This window comes from Arachis stenosperma, chromosome 2 (assembly GCF_014773155.1).
Source record: "Arachis stenosperma cultivar V10309 chromosome 2, arast.V10309.gnm1.PFL2, whole genome shotgun sequence".
In the NCBI taxonomy this organism is placed as follows: domain Eukaryota; kingdom Viridiplantae; phylum Streptophyta; class Magnoliopsida; order Fabales; family Fabaceae; genus Arachis; species Arachis stenosperma.
The window spans coordinates 2,066,961-2,091,891 of record NC_080378.1 but is presented as its reverse complement, the minus strand read 5'-3'; the positions used below and the strand labels follow the sequence as shown (position 1 = coordinate 2,091,891).

Below are 24,931 nucleotides of genomic sequence, written 5' to 3'. Positions count from 1 at the left end.
ATTAGTTACTATTCAGCATTAAATTAAGACTGATGGTATTATTTGAACTATTACAAGTGGTTGTCAAGCCATGTGATTGCAAGACGTAGAGTTATAGTCATTGTGGAAATTTCGTCCTTGATGTCAGATACATTATCATTATCATAATGAGCTAGTTGTGGATCATGGTAAAAAATTATGCAATTGGTAAAATAAGGTCTACTTTGTTACTTAGCCTTCTTCTTTTAGGTAACAAATTCTTTATAACAAAAATATTCTTATTGGAGAAATTGCTTTAATCCACACATTGTAATTTGTAGAACAAATTAATAGATCAGATATGCTGCATGTAATTTGATGTGATGAAGAGTTGCTCCTTCCAAGTTCAAATAATTCAGCTTTATTCATTGTATTCCCTTCTTGATTCTGTGGTGCTCCTTACTTGTTAGCTAAAGGACATTGACTTCAAGTCATCCCAACATCTCTGTCGATGGAAAAATTGTATGAATTGAGTTATTTGAATTGCCTAGCATCTAGCTGGATCACACTTACTTTGTCCCTGATTCTAATTTATTTGGTGGATGCAACATTATTGCATCTTGTTGGAAGTTTCAATTAATGTGACCAGGCACAATAGTACTACTATACTAATTCATTACTTTACTAAATTACTAATCTCTCTCAAATGCATTAGTCGCATTAGTTATGATAATAGCATGTTAGTTACTACTCTCTCTCATTTTTTCTCTTTTTGCTTTTAATTTGTTTCTACTGAAATAAAATAAAATTCTCTTTGAGAGATACTCCTAAATAAATTACACTAATACTATGAAGTCCATTGATAAAATATCAGTTCATGGTATTATTGGTCTAACTTACTGGGAAAACAAGACCTGCATCTACATGATATGTAAGAAATGTCCAAAATTCGAGTATTAATAACAATGAAAGTTACTTTATTTTTGTGTCATATACATATTTCCAAGGGATTAGTTATCAAAGCTATTGTGGTATCTTTGATAAGCTAACTAATTAACTGCTTCACGCTGGTAAGAGGTAGATTCTCATAGCTTTAACATATAAGTACTACTTCAGCTTGGTTCAATGCTGTTATAGTCATCAGGGCTTTGAATTGTAAATTTAGCCAAAAAAAGGCTTTGAATTGTAAATTTAGCCAAAAAAAAGAAAAGAAAAAAGCACTACAATTCAAATTTGATATAACCCTTGTATTAGATAGTGAAGCATTTGTTTAGCATGTTGGTTCAAAGTTCAAACATGACTGCCATTGATAACCAAACAACCACCCATGGGTCCCAACATTGAAGCAAAGCATTGAATAATCCAAGCAAGTCCACAGTAGTGTAGATATGATACATATCCACCATTAATTTAAAGTAGTACAGATACCAATTAGCAAGAAGCTGAAATCACAAAACAGAAAACACTACTTCTGGTTGCCAACTCATTAATCCAGTTTACATCTTCATATATACACAGTAAAGGAATTGTCAACCATCTAAGAACTTCTTCTACCTAAGTAAAAACAGCCTGAAAAAGATGGAAAAAATAGAAACAAGATTGTTAAATTAGTTTGTAGCTTCACTTTCCATTTTAGATAAGACAGTAAGCTTTATTTTCTGTTAGCCTATAACTCAAAGAAGATTAAAAAAGAGAAGAAAAGGAAATAAGGAAAACCATATTAAGTGTCCCCAATGTTTGGCCAAAATTTTAATTTACCCTGGATGTTTTTAAAGGGTTTCAATTTATCCTTTCGCTAAAATTATTAATGATCAACGGTAAATAGCATTGCAACAAAAAGTACATTTTACAAATTCGAAAAACAGTTAAAGAATCAAATTTAAGTTGCTATATAGGCTATATAGCAATACCATTTAGTTCAGCATAAACATAAAATAGTGACAAAGGCAGAAAGACTATTTTGTCATTAGGTGTATATAATTTTTTTTTTTTTGGTTTCTTATTGTATCCCCCAACCCGACAGGATAAGGATTAATCCGCCACGGTATTGAGCTCCATTTAAGGGTTTGCCACTGGCCAATAAGTTACTGCATGCACAAAACAACTAATTCCTTCTCAAAACAACTGCTAAAGAAAGAGAGAACTACTTTTTTTTAAACGTGTAAAATTATATATTATTGATTTCACTGTTTTGTTGAGAAACTTATCTTTTCAACAAATTATTAGTATACATGCAAATTAACATAGAGAAAAGTAATGAATCACAATGAAACTAATGCTTAATTGCAGAGGAAGGTACCTCATACAGCTTTATTGAGAAGAGCTAAAGGAAAATAAAGTGAACTCAATGAAAAATGTGGAGGGTTTAATATAGGGATAAGAAATTCTTCCCCTGGAAGTAATATATAAATTATTATTTATTTATTTACAGATGGATAATGAAGCTCCAACATACAAATTTCAGCCTTAGGTTAAATAATAGAATTTCAGTCAAACAACACCACCAAGAAGCTAAGCTAGTACAACTACAACAGTGTTTCACTTTAACCCGAAGACTCTTCTTCCAAGAAAGGAAAACAAACAACTCCTGATGAAGTGTTTTCAAGCTCACACTCCCTCGAGCTTAATACATAACAAACAAATGAAAGATCAATGAATGTTTACAATATGAACAGAATAAATACCAAATGGGAAAAAGAGGTAGTTGGAAAATTAGAGATGACTTTTTAATGTGTATATGCCACTAGGATTCACCCTTTCTCTCAGTAATGAATGCAGCAGCTAAACATTTCATTGCATTCTATCAATAAGCTTCTATTGATACAAGTGTTGTGTGTTTTGCTTTCAAGTTTCCCTATCTTTTTCTGCCACTGAGATTATTCGTGTTTTCATAATCTTTGACTTTCTCTGCTTAATCCTCCTTCTATCTCCTGCAGAATTCAGAGGTTACACAAATTAAAAACATTTCATGACTAAGTGTTTGTCATCACAAAAACCAAAATGCATTATTATCATTCTATGGTCTTTCTTTTTTCTTTTCTTCATTTTGTATATCTCTTTGGTGGGTATGCATATAGTACTGCAATTATCTGAAACCTCATGAACACAATGTTGGATCATTGTTTTGATTTTAAGGTCAGCAGTGAAAAGATATTTATCAAACATGAATACCACCCAAAATGTAAAACTGAAAAGAGGAAGTCAGAAACAGAAGCAATTCAGTTAGACAGGAACTAAAATGATTACAGGTAAAATTTGAACGGTCATAATGCTAAAAGTTATAGAGAACAAAAGTTTTCAACACAGACATTAAAAAACAGAATACATTGGCTTTAGGGAGCAATAACCCTGGTCATATTTATAACTATCCTCTTTAATTAAGTCCCAAAAGATAGAATATTCTATGACAATTGGCTAAATTCATGGGGGAAAAAAGACTCTTACATGAGTGAATTTGATAGAAATGAAATTGTTATTTGATGGCATCACCACAGCTTCTCCTTCTAATGACATTAGCTATATCTTCATCACCTTGGGAAAACTATTTGATAATGTGTCTAAAAGAAATTATACAAGGCATTAGATGAGTGTATAATAACATGAATAACTCTTCATCCGAACTCAGAGTTACAAATCCAACAAGCAGTTGAAGGCAAAAATCCCAACTTACTCTTCTAGTTCATGCTGATGATAAGGATAGAGACGTTACAATCTGTTACCAAAATTCAGGTAGCATGTTGGACACATATATCTCTGTCTACAAAGAAGGCCAAAAAGAAATAGTTATTATTAAAAAACCCTTTTTCTTAGTATTAGAAATAGCTTATTATACGCATCTACTATTAATTTTATTTAATGATTCAATATATGGTTAAGAAATATTGCACAGCAATAACTTGATCATTTTATTTTGAAAGCTTATACTCCTCATGCAGATTCCTTTTACTATCCAACATGAATCTTCCAACACAATAACTGACTCTGATCAAAAAGCTATCAGGCATTCATTTGAAGCATTGTTACTTGTTTAAAACAATTACATTTTCAGCTTTGGAAAACCAGTGTCTTCAGCATAAAATAACTGTTTTTCTTTCCACAAAATTATAAAGAGGAATAAACTAATGCTACCAACGCCAAAACCTTTCCAATAGTAAGTGCCACTCTAACTCTCTCCTTCATGTCTTTGTTGCCTATTTTGTCCATTCTAGTGTAGATACCAACATGAAGCTAAAATCAGAAAACACTACTTCAGTTTCCCAACACATCAATACAGTTTACCACCTGAAATGAACTTCGAATTGAATGATGATAGCATAGATATGATTGCCCCCTATATGATTACATCTCCGTATATACAAAAGTACAAGGAATTCTCAACCATCTATGAACTTCTTCTACCTAAGTACAAATAACCTGCAAAAGATGGCAAAAATAGGAACAAGATTGTCAAATTATTTTGAAGCTTCAGTTTACATTTTAGGTAAGACAATAAACTTCACTTTTAATTTGTGTGTTTTTAAGTCTTAGTCCTAGTTTAGTAGTCACCAAGTGCATGTTGAGGAAGGTATCAACTGTTGCATGAGTCATGACGAAGGTAATAATACAGTTTTCTACAATTTTTAATTAGAGAAATGATATATCTAGACTCATCTTGTTAGAGTCACACTAATATCTCAACCATCAATCTTAGGAATATGCAAGGCATATATCCAAGTCATATTAGGTGATTAGTTGGATGAACCAATTTTAGTTTATTAAACCATAGAAACAAGATCATGATATTTTGGTCTTTAATGTTGCAAATGTGAATTGTATAATATTTTTTTTGCTGGTTCCTCACATATACGCATCAAAGTAATAAGAATTTATTAGTGTGAACTGAGGTTAGGTCAGCATACAAAAACAATGAGAGCTGTATGTACTTTTACCTTTTTGTTCGGCATGAACCATAGAGCACAGCAAGTCAACAAAAATATGATCACAAAATTGTAAAGTTTAAATGATCACATTATTAAAAGTATACCATTCTCTTCATGAAATCTTTATTTTTGTGTCATATAATTCCAAGGGATTATCAAAGCTGTTGAACCTACCTTTGAACAGAAGTTATTAATTAACTGTTTCATGCTTGGTAAGATGTAGATTTTCATAGCTATAACATATAAGTAACACTACTTCAGCTAGGTTTAATAATGATGTTAATCATCGTCATGCCTTTGAATTGTAAAGTTAACAAAAAAAAGAAAGAAAGAAAGAAAAATCCTACAATTGTTTAGCATATTGGTCCAAAGTTCAAACATGACTGCATTTTGATAACCAAACAATCATCTATAGTTCTTAACTTTGAAGCAAAGCATTGAATTGAATAATCCAAGCAACTCCACATGTAACGTGGATATGAATCATATCATACACATCAGTCATTAATCTAAACTAGTATAGATACTAATTAAAATGAAAGTTGAAATTACAAAACAGTGAAACACTACTGCTTCCCAACACATTAATCCGGTTTACATCTCCAATATATATATATATACATGTGCAATGAAATCTCTAACATATGTGAACTTTTTACCTGCAAAAGATGGCAAAAACAGAAGACAAAAATTGTTAAATTACTTTGAAGCTTTACTTTCCATTTTAGGCGGACAATAATAAGCTTTATTTTGTTTTAGCCTATCACTCAAAGTTGCAAACTTCATCGTATTATATTATATTGTAAAATTTTTTAAAGAAGATTAAAGAATAGAAGAAAAGGAAACAAGGAAAAACCATATCAAATGTCTCTAATGTTTGACAAAAATTTTAATTTTACCTCAAATAATTTTAAAGGATTTCAATTTATCTTTTTGCTAATATTATGAATTGATGAGTTTGAAAAACTCAAATTTATTTTGATGATAAACAAACATTATTGAAATAATTAATTACAAAATTATTAATTTGATTTTTATTTAACATATGTTAATTAATAATTTTGTGATGCAGGTTTTCTTATTGGGCCGAACAGAAAAGAAAAATTATTGCAAGCCCAATATGCTTAAAACCATTCAGCCTTGTTTTAATGTTTCCTATATTATATGACTGAAGCAATTTGTGATAAATTGGGCCAGAATTCAAATATTATCATAAGCCCAAATTGTTTTGCATGCTTGGTCCGAAAGAGAAATGGAATTAGGACACAATGGTGAAAATAATGAAAACCCAATTCATTGACTCTTGGTTGCATGCTTCCAACGGACTTCCTTCTTTAACATGTGGTGAAATTCAAATTTTATCAAGTAAAGTTAATGCAGTCTTTGGAAATATGAAAGAGAAAGGGTCAAAGTGATTTGATGGCAATTAAGGGTAGCTTACACGCTACTACACAAAGCATGGAGAAATGCACCTAATTAATTTATTTATCATAACACTCATAGCTTTGTTTTTCTTTTTCTCTTTCTTCTTTCTCTACTCTTTCTTCCCTTCGGTCATATCACAGGAAATTATGGAAGCTAAGTTGAGCTACCAAAAGGAAGAAGAAACTACATGCATCAAGACCATCGAACTGATGGCAAGAAAACATAAAAAATGTAGTGGCTGAGATTCTTATCACTTATGGTAAGATATGGTGATGAGATCTTGGCTTCTCCATACCAAAAATGGTTGAAGGAGATTCGGCCAGTAAGGAGAAGATCTTTGGAGGGATGGCTTGTCTCTGATCTTGCTCAACCACCACAGGAGGTAGCTACAGTGGCTACGTGATGGAAGAGGCAGAGATAGGAGCAGATGAAGCTATCATCATCATGAAGCATCAAGGGCCAGAAATTCATCTTGGAGTGCAAGCCAAGGATGGAGCGCTCGGATTGATGAAGAGTGATGACCAAGAAAGGACTAGAGGTAATTGCATGTTGGGTTTTGCATGGGTTATCTCTTCTCTCTCTCTGGCCGAACCGGTTTTGTTCTTGGAGAAGAAGAAGTTGGCTTAGTTTTTGGCTTCAAAGGTGGAGGCTTCCCTCTTCTATAAAAAGAGAGAACAGCCACGGTTTGGAGCAAGGAGAAAGTGTGAGAGTGCGAGGCACAGTATTCTCAGAGTTACCTGAGCTAACAGATTTCTCTTCTCCTTCAATGTATTCTATTTTTACTGCACAGGAGCTAAAACCAAAAAATATCTCGTGCCAAGTGACGAGATAAAAATAAAAGCCTCGTGGCTAGGGACGAGACAAAAATAAAAAAATCTCCTCAAAGATCAGAAAGTGTAATTGAAAGAAAAATGGGGCTAAGATTCAACCCCCCTTCTCTTAGCCACTGAAAACCATCAATTGGTATCAGAGCTTGGTCTCAAAGAGATCAAGCTTTGTAGCTTGGAGAAAAGATCTAGATGGCAGAAAGCAGTGGCTCAAATCTGGTGTCCTATAATCGTACAAAAGGACAGTCAAGCAACAGACTGCCTCTTTTCAATGGAAAAAACTATACCTATTGGAAGGAGAGAATGAAGATCTTTGTGCAAGCAGTAGACTACAGACTCTGGAAAATCATGCTAGAAGGTCCTCAATTCCCAACTAACACAAGTGCTGAAGGAGTAGTCACTTTTAAACCAGAAGCAAGCTGGACCGAGGAAGATAGAAAGAAGGTGGAGCTAAATGCCAAGGCTGTAAATGTACTCAATTGTGCTATCAGCTTTGAGGAATACCGACGGGTATCACGATGCACAACGGCAAAGAAAATCTGGGACAAATTGCAGATCACTCATGAAGGAACCACCATTGTGAAGAAGACTCAGATAGACATGTTAAACAGAGAGTATGAAATATTTGCAATGAAGGAAGGAGAATCCATTGATGAACTATTCGAATGGTTCAACACCATCATCGTTGGCTTGGATGCTATGGGAATAACACATTCTGATTCTGTGCTTGTGAGAAGAGTGTTGAGATGTCCCACTAAAGAGTGGGAAACAAAAGCTTCAATTATTTCTGAGAGCAGTAGCCTTGATTCCATGACATGTGATGATTTGAAAGGAAACCTTCTTGCTTTTGAAAACACTTATTTGAAAAAGGAGTCAAAAAAGAAAGGAATTACTTTTTCTTCTGTAACTAACCCCCTGGATGATGAATCCAGTGATAACTCCTCTGAAAATGAATTTGTGTTGTTTGCCAAAAAATTTAGGAAAATGGTAAAATTCAAAGGCAAAGGCAGCAGCTCAAGGAAAATGAAGAAAGACCTTAGCAAAGTAACTTGTTACAACTGCAAGGAAATGGGGCACTTCAAATCTGATTGTCCCAAGTTAAAGAAGGAGGAGATGCCAAAAAGAGGAAAGAAGAAGGGACTGATGGCTTCATGGAAAGATTTGGAAAATGACTCAGATGATGATGAAAAATCTGAGACCAAGTCACAGCCTTGTCTCATGGCAGATCATATAGATCAGGTAGTCTTTCATAACACTGACACTGAAGACCTTCATCTTATGATAGATCACCTTTCTGAAAAAATAAGATGTTTTCTGCTTAATAATCAAGATCTTGAACAACAAATTATCATTCTTAAAGCTGAAAATAGTTTTCTCAAAGAAAAGCTAAGGGAGGCCAAAACTGCTTGTGATCTTGTGGAAGAAAATAAGCAGTTGAAAGCTCAACTTAGAAGTTGTGAAAGTGATCATTCGATAGTTGCATATGTAAACTGTTTTAAGGAAAATGAAGAGTTGCTGAAAAAGGTTAGAAGCCTTGAAAATGACTTAGCCAAGTTCACTTAAAGTTTTGAAAATTTAAATCAAATATTGGCTAGTCAAAAACCACTCTTTGATAAAGCTGGTTTGGAGTTTTATAAATCTGATGAGAAACCTTCTTTTGAAAATAGAGCTTCGTCTTCTAATGACACAAGGTTTCAAGATCCCACCTACTTTAACAAAACAGCAACTCCAAGGTTTTGTAGGCTATGCAACCGAAACAGTCATTTTCTCATTCAATGTTTTTTTGGTGATAAAGTTTACAAAGTTGTTTTTTATTACAATGGTTTGGGACATAGGAGATGGTTTAACGTGAAAGGATCCAAGAAGATTTGGATACCTAAGGTCACTTGAGCTCATTTTGTAGGTATGCCTAGCATCCAAAAGGAAGGAAAATATGTGGTACATGGACAGCGGATGCTTTAGGCACATGACCGGAAAGACAACCTTCTTCATAAAGCTTGATGAATATGATGGAGGACTTGTCACTTTTGGTGATGATGGTAAAGGAAAGATAGTGGCCATTGGTAAAGTTGGTAAAAGCTTTTCATCTTGTATAAATGATGTTCTTCTTGTAAATGGTTTGAAACATAACTTACTTAGTGTAAGCCAATTGTGTGATTTGGAATTTGAAGTTATTTTTAGAAAATTTGTGTGTTTGGTTGTTTGTGAAAAAACTGGGGATATTTTGTTTGAAACTAAAAGATGCAACAATGTGTATGGATTAACTCTTGAGAACTTGAAAGAACAAAATGTAACATGTTTTACCTCTCTTGAATCTGAAAAATGGCATTGGCATGGAAAGTAGGGTCATGCTAGCATGTACCAAATTTCTAAGCTAGTAAAGAAAAATTTGGTTTGAGGAATTCCTAAAATCAATTTTGATAAGGATCTTACTTGTGATGCTTGTCAATTAGGCAAACAAGTTAAATCCTCTTTTAAACCAAAAGATGGAATTTCAACCAAAAGGCCATTAGAGATGTTACACATTGATCTTTTTGGTCCAACAAGAACTCAAAGTTTAGGAGATAAACACTATGGTTTGGTAGTGGTGGATGATTACTCTAGATTTGGTTGGGTACTTTTTCTTGCTCATAAAAATGATGCTTTTCATGCTTTCTCAACCCTTTGCAAGAAAATTCAAAATGAAAAGGATTTAAAAGTGGCCCATTTGAGAAGTGATCACGAAAAAGAATTTGAAAACCAAGACTTTGAAAAATTATGTGATGACTTTGGAATTACTCATAATTTTTCATGTCCTAGAACACCTCAACAAAATGGGGTTGTTGAAAGAAGGAATAGAAGCCTTCAAGAAATGACTAGGGCTATGTTATGTGAGAATGAGGTTCCAAAATTTCTATGGGCTGAAGCTGTAAATACAGCATGTTATATTTTGAATAAGACCATTATTAGAAAAGGATTAAAGAAAACTCCTTATGAGCTATGGAAAGGAACACCTCCAAATCTTAAGTATTTCCATGTTTTTGGATGCAAGTATTTTGTGCTTAATAACAAAGAAAATCTTGGCAAATTTGATCCAAAATCATATGAGGGCGTATTTGTTGAATACTCCACTACTAACAAAGCCTATAGAATTTACCTTAAAGATCATAGAACTATAGAGGAATCCATACATGTTACTTTTTGTGATTCTAATTTAATTCCCAGTACTATGATAGATAATAATTCAGATTGTGAAGAAACTGGAACAAGCAAAGAAAATCCCAAGTCTGCTCAAAATGAAGAATCTTCCAGTCCAGTTTTGTCTCGTCAGAATGGAGGAGACATTTCCATTCTGTCTCCTGAGCCAGCAAGAGAAACTGAAACAGTGAGACCCACAGAAGTTCATCAAAGCTCAACTCCACAAAGGAAGCCGAGAGAATGGAAGTCTATGAGGGGTTACCCTCATGACTTTATCATTGGAGATCCTTTTCAAGGTGTGACCACAAGATTCTCAACCAAAAGGCAATCCGAACCAAGCAATTTTTCACTCTTGTTACAATTGGGGCCCAACAATGTCAAACAAGCTCTTGAAGATCCATCATGGGTGAAAGCCATACAAGAGGAGCTTGCTCAATTTGACAAGAATGAGGTTTGGACACTAGTACCTCATCCGGATGGTAAGAAAGTTACGGGTACTAAGTGGGTGTTTAAAAATAAACTTGGTGAGGATGGACAAGTTGTTCGTAACGAGGCTAGATTAGTGGCCCAAGGTTACGACCAAGAAGAGGGTATAGATTTTGATGAATCTTTTGCTCCGGTAGCTAGAATGGAAGCAATTAGGTTGCTTCTTGCCTATGTTGCCCATAAGGGTTTTAAAATATTTCAAATGGATGTTAAATGTGCTTTTCTTAATGGTTTTATTGATAGAAAAGTGTATGTGGCTTAACCCCCCAGTTTTGAACATAAGGATTTTCCAAATCATGTTTTCAAACTTTCAAAGGCTCTTTATGGCCTTAGGCAAGCTCCAAGGGCTTGGTATGAAAGGTTTAGTGCCTTCCTATTAGAAAATCAATTTCAAAGGGGTGCCACGGACACAACTTTATTCATTAAAGCATCTAATGATGATATTCTCCTAGTTCAATTTTATGTGGATGACATTTGTTTGGATTGGCCAATGAGTCTTTGTGTGAAGAGTTTGGAAAACTCATGACTAGTGATTTTGAGATGAGTTTAAAGGGAGAGCTTACTTTCTTTCTTGGCCTCCAAATTAAAAAAACTCCTAGTGGTACCTTTATTCACCAAGGAAAGTATGCAAAAGAACTTATCAAAAAGTTTGGCCTAGAAAACTCTAAACCAATGGGAACACCAATGCATCCAAACACTAAACTAGAAAAGGATGATGATGGCAAAGATGTGGATGAAACACGGTATAGAGGAATGATTGGTTCACTAATGTATCTTACCTCCTCTAGACCGGATATTGTTCAAAGTGTAGGTGTATGTTCAAATTTCAATCTCACCCAAAAGAATTTCATCTTTCAGCCGTTTAGCCTATCATTAGATACATTAATGGAACTAGTGATTATGGCTTGTGGTATCCAAAATCTGATGATTTTTGTGCAGTAGGGTTTTGTGATGCAGATTATGCAGGAGATAGAGTGGATAGAAGGAGCACCTCCGGCATGTGTTGCTTCCTTGGAAGCTCACTCAACATGTGGTCAAGCAAAAAATAAGTCACAGTAGCTCTATCCACAGCTGAAGCTGAATACATATCCGCATCTGCATGTTGTTCACAATTAATTTGGTTAAAAACGCAGTTGGAAGACTACAAATTAAAGATCAATAGTATACCCTTGTTTTATGATAACATGAGTGCTATAAATATTTCAAAAAATCCTGTTTTCACTCAAGAACTAAGCACATTAAGATCAAATATCATTTTATTAAAGAACATGTGCAAAAGGGTACTATTGATATTCAATTTGTAAAATCTGAAGACCAACTTGCTGACATTTTTACAAAACCCCTCTGTAAAGACAGATTCTGTTCACTAAGAAAAAGCTTGGGAATGTTTGATTCAAGTTCTGTTGAGAATTTGTGAAATTTTGATTCTGTTTAGTTTTGTCTCGTAGGAATGGACGAGATAAAAATAAAAGCGTGTTGGAAGGGCTGTGATCAAGGGGGAGACAGCGCAAAAAATCAATTCTCATGGGCCCCACTAAATTTCTTTGACCCCACTCTGACTGTTATGTTAGTTCCTCTTTTTTTTTTGAAAAACCAAAAATCTTCTTGTTGTATCATCAAATCTTGTTGGAAGAAGCATGGTGTCAAATCAAATCTTTCCTTTCAACTAATTCCTTGATTCAAGGAAACTACTTTTTCAATTTATTTCAAATAAAAGGGAAACTCCTTGGGTATTAACCGCCACTTAATGGCATTTAATTTCCTCTAATTCTCTCTCCAATCCACATTTAATGCTCCCCTATTTTCCCTCCTCCCTCACTCCATTCGGTTCCTACTCAACCCCCTCATATTCCACTTCTCCATTTTCACTACCATGAAAAAGAAAACTGCTCCTAAGAAAAGCAAACGGATTCTCCTTTCTCAAAAATCGTCCACACCCCAATCTCATACACATATACACATTCATTCCACAACATCATCTTCTCCCTCACCTCCCTCTAAACACACAGACACCATGAGAAGGAAAGTCATAGCCAAGAAAACCTCTTCAAGGAAAAAGAAGGGAAAGGATCCTGTGGAAGAAGAAGAATCACAAACATCCTCCATTCCATCACCGCCGCATTCATCACCCAAGAAGGCCACTCCCGAAAAGAGTACTCAGAAGACAAAAGGATTTGTGCTGCACAACACCACCGAACCCGCAAACTTGGAATCCTTGGACTTCAAGAACAAGTTCAACAAAACACACTCCCACTAGGACCCTGCCAGATTCAACTCCTGTACCTCATATGAATTCCACAAAGAGGTTCTGGAAAAGCGTCATCTCTGTCCAACCTATCTTGTCAACCTTGACACTCTCACCAACAAAGGAATAAATATATCTCCTTTGTTTGAACTGCTTCAATGGACTCCATTACTCTACATCCAAAAACCAGTTTATCCTGGTTTAGTCCGAGAATTCTATGCCAACATGAGACTCATTGACGGCACCATCCACTCATATGTGAAAAGGGTTCATATCACTCTTGATACTGGAACCATTGGAACGGCCTTGAGCTACAAAGAGGAAGGGCCGAAAGCATACATGGCCAAAAAATGGGATTCTCAAATCGGCATTACCTATAGGGTTGTTCTTCAACACATTTGTGAGAATGTCTCTGGTTTGGATGGCACTACTCCTACCCATAAAGCCCTCGGTCCCATCAACTCTCTACTACACAAGATTATCACTCACATCTTGACTCCTTAAAGCGGCTCTCACAATAGAGTAACATACTCTGACTCTCTCATCCTTTTTGCACTTATCACATCTACTCCTATCTCTTTTGGTTATCTTATGATCCGCCACATGTGGGACTCGGTAAAGAGTACCAAAAAGGCAAATCTGCCCTATGGTATATTCTTAAACAGTATCTTTGAATTTTTTAAAGTTGACCTTTTGAATGAGGCAGTAGAAAACAAAGTGTCGATGGTCAAAGGAGGTGGAGCTGTTAAAGGAACCAAGAGCAAGAAATCCATGGCTTCGGAGAGCGACTATGAGAGCAGACCTGAGTCATCCAAGACAACCGAGTCCATCAAAGAAATTCTCATAGAATTTTCAACTATGTCAGAACTCATGGTCCAATCTCATAAGGCGGCATGCAAACTAGCATATGAAAATGAAAGAGTTTGGATGAGATGCAAGGACAAGGTCAGTTTGATGTTAGAAAATCTGGAGGAGGAACTGGGAGATACAAGTGAGGACGGGGCTGAGGAATCTGATCTTCATTTATCTGATGATTAATTCTCTGTTTAGTATTTGATATTGGCATAAGTAGGCTCAATCTGATACTCTGTTTTGTTGGATTGGATACTGTTAGTACTATAACTCTGTGATACTCTGTTTTGTTTGGTAATATTTTGCATATTTTGTTTGCTATGTCAAATTCTTTCTGCAGGTGCCCCTTGATGCCAAAAGGGGGAGAAATGGTTGAGAAAGTGCTGAAAATTGAAACTGGAAAACAGGGGATGAAATTCTCTTTTTGAGAGTTCATGATCACCCTTGTTAAAATGATACACCTGATGCTTGATAATGCATACCAATAATGCTTGGCTGATTATAATTGTGATGCATTTGTTTTGAGTATATGGCTGCCTGGTTGTTAATTGGTTGTTAACATGTATTCTTGTGATAAATTGATCTTGATGAATATGCTTGCTACTAGTGGAATAGGAATATTCTGATTCATCTTGGTAAACATGTTTGCTGAATACTTTATTTTTGGCAGTTCCTTTAAGCATCGAGAATAAAAATAAATGTTGAAAATTGCTGTGGTCATGCTGTGACTAAAAATATTTTCTTACCATAAGTATGTTGCTCTGATTTGAATGGAAAATTTTTTAAACAGCAATTTATTTTCAAAGGATTTTTTGGTTGATCATTGATTGAGCAGAAAATCAAATTATTGATAACAAATGATTTTTGATTATCATCCAGTTCTACTCATAAATCAAGCATTCAACATTTCAAAATTTTTATATGTTGAATAACATAGTTGCCTCAAACTTGATTTGAAAAGTTACAGGTATAAAGCTTTCCTTGGTAAAATAGCATATATTAAGGGGGAGCCATGTAACAATTTGAAAGGAGGAGAAATACAAATCTTCAAAGGGAGTACTATTTACTCTAAATCTTTAATTTCTTTCCATTTCGATTTTGATAATGTTTGTCATCAAGGGGGAGATTGATGAGTTTGGAAAACTTAAATTTATTTTGATGATGAACAAACATTATTGAAATAATTAATTACAAAATTATTAATTTAATTTTTATTTAACATATGTTAATTAATAATTTTGTGATGCAGGTTTTCTTATTGGGCCAAACAGAAAAGAAAAATTATTGCAAGCCCAATATGCTTAAAACCATTCAGCCTTGTTTTAATGTTTTCTATATTATATGGCTGAAGCAATTTGTGATAATTTGGGCCAGAATTCAAATATTATCATAAGTCCAAATTGTTTTGCATGCTTGATCCGAAAGAGAAATGGAATTGGGACACAATGGTTAAAATAATGAAAACCCGATTCATTGACTCTTGGTTGTATGCTTCCAATGGACTTCCTTCTTTAACATGTGGTGGAATTCAAATTTTATCAAGTAAAGTTAATGCAGTCCTCGAAAATATGAAAGAGAAAAGGTCAAAGTGATTTGATGGCAATTAAGGGTAGCTTACACGCTACTACACAAAGCATGGAGAAATGCACCTAATTAATTTATTTATCATAACACTCATAGCTTTGTTTTTCTTTTTCTCTTTCTTCTTTCTCTACTCTTTCTTCCTTTCGGTCATATCACAGGAAATTATGGAAGCTAAGTTGAGCTACCAAAAGGAAGAAGAAGCTACATGCATTAAGACCATCGAACTGATGGCAAGAAAACATAAAAAATATAGTGGTTGAGATTCTTATCACTTATGGTAAGATATGGTGATGAGATCTTGCCTCCTCCATACCAAAAATGGTTGAAGGAGATTCGGCCAACAAGGAGAAGATCTTTGGAGGGATGGCTTATCTCTGATCTTGCTCAACCACCACAGGAGGTAGCTACAGTGGCTACGTGATGGAAGAGGCAGAGATAGGAGCAAATGAAGCTATCATCATCATGAAGCATCAAGGGCCAGAAATTCATCTTGGAGAGCAAGCCAAGGATGGAGCGCTCGGATTGATGAAGAGTGATGACCAAGGAAGGACTAGAGGTAATTGCATGTTAGGTTTTGCATGGGTTATCTCTTCTCTCTCTCTGGCCGAACCGGTTTTGTTCTTGGAGAAGAAAAAGTTGGCTTGGTTTTTGGCTTCAAAGGTGGAGGCTTCCCTCTTCTATAAAAAGAGAGAACAGCCACGGTTTGGAGCAAGAAGAAAGTGTGAGAGTGCGAGGCACAGTGTTCTCAGAGCTACCTGAGCTAACAGATTTCTCTTCTCCTTCAATGTATTCTGTTTTGTATTTTTCTATTTATTTTTGTCATGTCTTGAGTCTCATGGAAAAAGGCAAACAGTGAGGTTTGTATGAAAAAGCCATAGAGCGGAAAAAGAAAGAGAGTGCAAAATTAAAAGAAAAAAAGTCATAGATATCCTTAGAGTTCCTTTATTCATCTATGCTGTGTTTCATGATTCTGTGGGAATCCCCTTGTAAGTTGGGTTAGCATTTTACAGTTTGTAATCAGGAAGATTATAGTGAAATTCCATTATTGTTGTGATGGAGACTGGATGTAGGCTGCACTGCACTTAGCAACTGAACCAGGATATATCTGGGTGTAATTTTCTTTCTCTTCTACTTCATTTCTGTTTTTACTGCACATGAGCTAAAACCGAAAAATATCTCATGCCAAGTGACAAGATAAAAATAAAAGTCTCATGGCTAGAGACGAGACAAAAATAAAAAAGTCTTCTCAAAGACCAGAAAGTGTAATTGAAAGAAAAAAGGGGCTAAGATTCAACCCCCATTTTCTTAGCCATTGAAAACCATCATGAATGAACGACAATAAATAGAATTGTAACAAAAAAATACAATTTATAGATTTTAAAAACAGTTAGAGTCAAATTTCAGTTACTACATGGCAATACAAATTAGTTCAGCATTAAGGCATAAACATCAAATAGTGGCAGAGGCAGAGACACAATTTTACCATTAACTACATATTACTAATAACTAATTTCCTCTAAAATCAAGCTTTCATAACATTTTTCTTTTTCCCAACAGAACAGGAAAAGTAAATTCTATAATGGAATGAAGTGAAGTAAATTGACCAACCTGAAGCTGAAACCTTGTATAAGATGAAATCTCCACCATTTGGGGACTTTTACTTCATTACAATCTACCTGCAGAAGATGGATGAAAACAGAAGATTTCAATATCTATTTATGGACGAAATTCTCAAATAAATACACAATCAATCTATCTATTCTTATTATATAAAAGTAAATGATAAGTTTACCCACGTTATTTTTAAAACATATTTCTCCTCCTATTAATGTCATGTCAGCAACATCGCTTATTTGATAAAATTTTAGAATCAACCACTCAATTTTTACTAAATAAATTATTATATTTCCAAATAAGCAAAAATAAAAAAAATACAAAAAATCTAAAAAACACCGGTTACTAGAAATTAATTGTGTCTAACCAAATTTATAACCTACAAAAACATTGAATACATATTCCTATATTTATTATATCTTACCATTATAAATAATACAATAAATTTATAACCCCAATAATTAAATTTTATAAATAACTCATTAAATGTAATAAATATTCATATTACAAATGTCATAATAATATTATTAATCATAATAAATTTTACGTTACAAATATTCAAATTCCATACTATTTGACATACTTATATAAGTCTCTTATCACTATTCCTTTAAATAATATCAAATTTAGCACAAGAAATTTATTTTCTCAAATTCTATACTATTTGACCTACTTATATAAGTCTCTTATCACTATTCCTTTAAATAACATCAAACTTAGCACAAGAAATTTATTTTCGAACTACACAACATCTCAAACTTACTCAATGGAGCATCATTCTTTGGACAATATCCAAAACAAACAGACAATTGGTTGATCAAAGTTTGCGTGGTTCGTCTGTGAAAAGCATTAACACCCACAAATGAAGAGGAGCCTCTTTACTTAGAAATGATTATATTAGATGAAAAGGAGGCAACTACAGTTGTGGCACGTGTAATCAAACACCACAATATCCAACAATAAGGTAACTCTATATGCTCTTCATAATCCCATCTATCAAATTATTAGTTACTAACCCAATACTTATTTCAGATCAAAGTGCTACAACAATTTTTGTACTATTTGATGGCGAAAAAAAATTGTTGGGTACAATTGCTTCAAATCTAATGACACTCCACAAAAAATTCACTTATTCAAAACATCTTTTTTTTTTCTAATTTAAATTATTCATTGATTATAGGAACCAACTTCGCCAACACTAATATCATCAAACGAAGATCACATACCCATCAAGAGATTAAGGAGAAAGAAAACCATACAAATTCAAGACACATCTTTGGAAAAAGAACATACATGCAAAGATGGAACAAACAACACAATAGAAAGTGCATACAACTCAACAATTCATAAAGAATATGCATTCACAAAAACCTATGATAGAAAGAAGAAAGCACAACTCTAACAACAATTAATAAAGAAAAAGGAAGACGAGCACCACATAAGAAGACTAAGTCCATCAACTAAAGCAAATGCAAAAATCACATTACCAAATAAAAATGTCACTTTGTACAATTCTAACATCCAAATCTTTTGTACTACAAATTATTTTAAATAAAACACCTTTTAAATTTAACTTGAATTTACACATTTAATTTAATTCTACAAAATATAGCAAATTATAATACCTTATTATATACTATCATTAATCTACCGCCGCGCGCATTGCACGGGTCTTATTCTAGTATATATACCAGTGACATTTTTGAGAATAACACACGATATTTCTTTTAAGTACAAGTACAAATGGAGAGATTTCCAATGAATGAAATAAAAAAGAATGCAAATTTAGTCGATGGCGAATCAGATTATGAGTCTAACTAGTCAATAATGTGTAAAGAAAGAGAGAACTAGTTTCTTTGGAGGAAAAGGAAATTTATACATGTATAATTGAATTGTGGTGGCATGAGAACCGTGAAGTTAGATGATTACCTGTTTCAGAAATCTTTATTCAGAAAATTTGTTTGTCATCGACCTGAATGGTGGGGATGTGGGAAATTTTGGGCCAGATTAGTTGATGCTTGTTCTTGCAGTGTTCTCCCAGCAAACCACACTCTTTAATTTGAAGTAGCAAGAGAGAGGGAGGCAGCTTTTCTCCTTCCATATTCTCCAGCTTCCCACATTCTTCAATTATTAATCTTTGAAGGGAGGTGAGGCGGAGAAGCTCGTTGCACTCCAATGTCTCCATATTATCGAACCACAATATCTCAAGAGTGGTAAGGGAGGGAAGGTGAGGCAGCGAACCCACCTCTGGGTATGACTTTATGTTGACGCAGTAAGAACCGTCAAGTGTAAGACGAGTGAGGGCGTGGAAGTTGGGCATCCATGATAGATCCCTCGTTTGTTGCTCGCTAGTTCCCACAAAAAGTGATTTCAAGTTAGGCGGTAAACCACCCTCTGCAAACCTGCACATATCTGAGACATATATGTGGAGAAAGTGTAAACTTGGGAGTAGAATCTTCATGTCACGTGGTAATGCCTCCAACTTGTCGCAGTCTGAGAGGCCGAGATGAGTCAAGTTGGGTGCAGCCAGTCCTTCTCCTGCAAATGACACTAATTTCGAGCACCTAAAGATGGTGACTTCTTTAAGAGCAGCGTGTGGCGCCTCTGACATTGACACTGATTCCAGATTCCTACAATTATATATCTCGAGATTCTTGAGATTGGGAAAGACATCCAACGACAAGGAGGTCATTGAATCACAACTGTCTTCTATTTGTAGGTCTACCAAATCATACTTGTGCTGCTGTTGCTCGAGGAATTCAAAGTTTGGGCAACTCGAGATTTTCAGCTTTTGCAGAGATTTGGGTAAACAATTACCCGGAAAGGATACAATTGACGGACACCCTGAAATACGTAGTTCTTGGAGGCAACACAGATGGTTGATGGTCCTTGCATTAAATGATTCAGATCCCCTTATTGATAAATCATCCCCACCAGCTTCATCATCTTCCCGCATTTCTACTTTCGAAACATCCGACAAACAAGAAACCCTTCTCCAGAATATGGCATTAAGCATATCACCCTTTAACATTGGACAACGTTCTATTTCAAGTCTCTTAAGCCGAGGAAAAGCTTCTGGGTAAGGTACGTGCCACTCCTGCCAGCATGGCATATTATGAAATTTCAACGTCTCCAGCGAGGGAAACGGTGCAGTAGGCGAAGAATGATGATCGCTGTCACTCTTGTAAAACTCATCACCAATACGCTCGAGCTGAAGAAAACCTTCAATGCCCAGGTACCCAAGAGATGGCAGCTGTCCAAGTGAAGGCAGCATGCAGCAATTCTTGCAAGACACTAGCCATACACTTGTCATATTGTTGTAAGAAGAGTGCCCCACCCAATCTGGAAATCTTTCGCCCTTGTATCCCTTCATTCTCAACGCTTTCAACCCATTGTGCGGTTGCAAGCCGTCGAGTATATCTCGCTCAGTCTCTGTGTTTGAAACCATTTCATCATCTGAACACCATTCCAACCATAAGTCGTCAATGTGGTTCTTCTCCAACATCCTTGCACTCCTTGCTTGTCTCACATCAGCAACATTCTCCAACTTCTTAATCTCCAACGATCCTTCAAGATTTGAGAGCCCTCCTAATTCCTGGATTCCATTGTCTTTGTGCTTGCCCACCACAAAATAATCTAAAATATGCATGTGTTTCAATTTACTTATTCCTCTAGGCATTTCTTTCAAACAAGTTCCACTCAGGACAAGATGCCGTAATTTCATAAGTTTATGCATGCCATCGGGCAACATGGTCAGGTTAGAACATGCATACAATATTAATGTTTGTAGATTATACAAGTTGCATAATGACTCTGGTAATGTCTCCACATCAGTCCAAGAGAGATTCAAAAAGCGTAGATGAATCAATTTGCCAATTGAACCTGGTAATGCATCAAGTTCACCAAAGGATAAAACTCTCAAGTATTTCAACTTTGCTCTGCTTTCCTTGCTTAACAAACCATTAATATACAATGATGTCCTCAAAGATTCTGATTTCATATCGAGCTTAAAGACTTTTGAGTTTGGACGATCTAAGCTTCCATATGGCAAATGTGACAAATGCCGAGTGAGAACCTTCTTCTTTTCTTGTTCACCAAGTTCTTCTATTCTACAATAGAAGTCTCCAGCAAGGAATACTGCCAAGTCATGCAAGAGATCATGCATCACGTACCTCTCAGAAGGATACTTAGCTGGTTTAAAAAATAACCTTGAAGCTAACTCTTCAAAACACTCAGAAGCAACCTCTTCTAAACTCTCTCCTCTCTTTGGTAGCCTTAAAAGATCTTCAGCCATCCACAGCAAAACTAGTTCATTTTTCTTAAAGTAATGATCCTTGGGAAACAATGAACAATAAATGAAACAACGCTTCAAGTAAGGAGATAAGTGGAAGTAGCTTATTAACAATGCTGGAATAATTTTACTATCTTTCATAGGAAATTCCCAGATGTCATCCCTTAAAACAGCATTCCATTCTTTAGCATCATCTTTTCCTTGCAACAAGCGCCCAAGTGTTGCTACCGCTAATGGCAACCCTTTACACTTCTTGACAATCTTTTTACCGATTTCCTCTAATGTTGGATTACCGTTTGACTCCGGAAAACATGCATTGGCTGCAAACAATAACCAACAATACTCTTCGGACAACTCATTAAGAATGAAAGAGGGACATGTTTTAACTACTGAAGCAACCTCTTGATTGCGAGTTGTTAGAATAATTGTACTACCCTTAACCCCACAGCGAAAAGGAGTTATAAATTGCTTCCACTTATCGGCATCATCGCTCCAGACATCGTCTAGAACAATAAAGAACTTCTTTCTCGACAAGATTTTCTGCAATACATTTTGAAGCAAATTTAAACTCCGAAGGGTACAAGAATTTTCAGTAATTTCCTCAATGGTTTTCCTTGTAATGTCAGCAACATCAAATGTTTCAGAGATGGAGACCCATGCTTTGAGATCAAATCCCTCCGCGACACTGTACGCCCATTTGGCTAAGGTTGTTTTACCAACCCCACCCATGCCAACAATAGGAATCACATATAACTGAGATTCACTGTTGTCATGTATTATTTTGATTAAAGCTTGTTGATCATCCTCCCTGCCATATATGCTCCCTTCCATCTTACATGTGGTTTCTCGCCATGATGATGATGACAAGTTATTATCCTTGGTACTCTTTTGAAGACCAAGGTTATCTTTTTGACTTACAAGAAATTCTATTCTTGCAACCACCCCTTCCATGTTATCTACCATCTTCCTATGTCGGTTGAGGAAGAAACTAGGCAAGACAGAACGTACCTCCTTTTTAGTGGCGGCTTTGGTGAGGACAGCGTCCAGAAAGTCATCAGCATCATAAACAGCATCTCTCAGACAGTTGAGCCAATCCCTCACACCTTTGTGGCCCAGTTCCTTGTACTCAGCATCATCAAGCACAGCTTCAGCAGCATGCAGAGAAATTTTCAGCCTCTCAACCAAGCCAGGGCCAAGTTTCTTGCCCAAGACCCGGTTGACTACATCCTCTCTAAGGGACTTGTTAATGACAATGTTAATGAATCCAGAGAGCAAAGCTCCACCAACAACTACACCAGCCATGATGATATGATCTCAACAACAGCAAAGTGAATGGATTTTCAGAGAAAGGTAAGAGAACAATGGTTGCACTCTAGTGAGCTACTAAGTTTTTCTCAATGAAGTAGTGTATGTTAAGGAGAAGACAATGATTCCTTAGCAACAAGACATGGTATCGGTCTCCGAGATAACTTAGAAAATTCATAGCTTGGAGTGCTTAATTGGATTTGCTCTAACTTTTCATTTTTTAATTCTTTCTTGCAAGTGGTGCTGTTTCCGTGTAACTATATAGAACTAGGAACATTTTGAAGCCACATTTTTGTATGTATATCATGGTAACATTATGAGGTTATTAATAACAATAATGCATGTTAATTGTCTTATTTTAATAGTTTGTACGTTGCTAATGTCTTAGTCTTAGTTTAATAGTTTGTTTGGAGCTTTTAATTTGTGTTTTTAAATCTGAGTGATGCAACAAAACTGCAAGTTGAGGCTGGTTTCAACTGTTGCATGAGTCATGACTTGGGAATATGCAAGGCATATCCAAGTCATATTAGGTGATTACTAAGATGAACCAATTTTAGTTTATTAAACCATAGAAACATGATCATGACATTTTGGTCTTTTATTTTGCAAATGTCAATTGTGTTATATTTTTTGCTGGTTCAGCACATATATGCATCATAGTAATAAGAATTTATTAGTGTGAACTGTAAGGTTAGGTCAGCGTAGAAAAACAATGAGAACTTATGTATATATTTGTTTATTAGTATGAATGATATATCATTTTTGGTAAACCAACTAATAATAAAGACCATGAATTTTGGTGAATCATCTACAAAATAATAACCAATAAACTAACAGCATTAATAATATTCAGTACATAGGTTGGTTTGTTAACAATCTCATCATACTATTGTACTCATAATCTCTTCTACACTGAGCAAATGGTTACCTAAATGCATCAACAAGAAAAGCAGCTGCTGTTCATGTTTTCTGGCAGTTATATATATTACAGAGCTCAGATTTCAAATCAATCCTCTAAATTGAAGAACTATGGGTGAAGAATCTCCAGTTATAGGTTCAGCTCAATGATATTTGACCATCCGATCTTTCACTTGATGAAAACAAGTTACTGCCCCTGCAAAATTAGCATCTCCCCTCAACTTTTCTTCTCTTTGCTAAATTGGTTGTGTCCACTCAAGTTCATCCAAATCTGATTAGGTTAATACACTAACGGGAATGTAGACACACTCCAGAAAGTTTTGGCTTGGGCCTCAGACGTAGGAAAATGATCATAACCTTCATGATAAATACAGAATCATATGAGCAATTTAGTAAATGAAGAAAGAGCACTTATTCAGCATTATTGGCTTCCTTTTTAGATTAAAAAAACAGAATTGAAATTTGAAAAGGCACTAATTTAGCTTGAGAAAAATTTGACACAAATATTTTACAAAAGTAGTGGAATAATTGCATGTTATAATCAACAAAAAAGAATTCTAAAGCAATACTTTGAGCTTTTTGTTTGGCATGAACCATAGAACCCAGCAAGTAAACAAAAATATGATCACAAAATTGTAAAGTTTAAATGATCAATTTATTAAAAGTATACCATTCTCTTAATAAAATTATTTTTGTGTCATATAACTCCAAGGGATTATGAAAGCTGTTGTACCTACCTTTGATTAGAAGTTAATTAATTAACTGTTTCATGCTGGTAAGATGTAGACTATCATAGCTTTAACATATAAGTAACACTACTTCAGCTACGTTCAATAATGATGTTAATCATCATGATGTTTAACAAACTAAGAATAAGAATATTGAGAGTATTAAAATAAAAGTACCATGTAAAAAAAAATACTAAATTAACATTCTCACATTAATACTTAAAAAATGTAACATATTTGATTAAATATTTTATCATCTCTAAAGAAAAGTTGCCAAACATCAAAGAATAGCGTTCAAAGCACGCACTTTTATCATCTCCAAAGTGTTTGCCAAACACACCTTACGTCTTGTTGGCAGTTTCAATTAAAGTGTTATCTTGTGAGTTATGGGACCAGGCTCAATAGTACTACTATACCAAATTACTAATCTCTCTCAAATGCATCAAATCACATTAGTTATGGTATAGAGCATGTTAGTTACTACTTAATATTAAATTAAGAGTTATGCTACTATTTCAACTATTAATAGTGATTATCAAGCAAAGTTATTGATTCAGAGTTGGATTCCAGAGCTTCGATCACCCCCACAATCTTCTTAAAAA

The 24,931-nt window shown here is 35.0% G+C and overlaps 1 protein-coding gene across 6 annotated transcripts; it reads right to left on the bottom strand.

The window, feature by feature from the left end:
* Positions 1–2,423: 2,423 nt before the first annotated feature.
* On the bottom strand, positions 2,424–22,922 carry LOC130961045 (putative disease resistance protein At3g14460). 6 transcript variants are annotated; one of them, XR_009079342.1, is made up of 6 exons: positions 19,017–22,922; positions 17,082–17,149; positions 11,784–11,887; positions 4,240–4,371; positions 3,403–3,715; positions 2,424–2,888 (listed from the first exon to the last, which is right to left on the bottom strand). XR_009079342.1 is itself a non-coding variant. In XM_057886688.1 (2 exons), exon 1 carries the CDS (start codon positions 22,678–22,680, stop codon positions 19,036–19,038), a length of 3,645 nt encoding a protein of 1,214 aa, XP_057742671.1. In that variant the 5' UTR covers positions 22,681–22,922; the 3' UTR covers positions 16,878–17,149; positions 19,017–19,035. The 6 variants fall into 6 exon arrangements, 2 of the variants coding, with proteins under 2 accessions (XP_057742671.1, XP_057742672.1); XR_009079343.1 differs by lacking the exons at positions 2,424–2,888; positions 3,403–3,715; positions 4,240–4,371 and adding an exon at positions 5,237–5,536; XR_009079344.1 differs by lacking the exons at positions 2,424–2,888; positions 3,403–3,715; positions 4,240–4,371; positions 11,784–11,887 and adding an exon at positions 5,237–5,536.
* Between the last annotated feature and the right edge of the window lie 2,009 nt (positions 22,923–24,931).

What these genes read in the sequence shown, in the direction of transcription:
- LOC130961045 (XM_057886688.1), bottom strand. Translation starts at nt 22,680, where the DNA reads ATGGCTGGTGTAGTTGTTGGTGGAGCTTTGCTCTCTGGATTCATTAAC.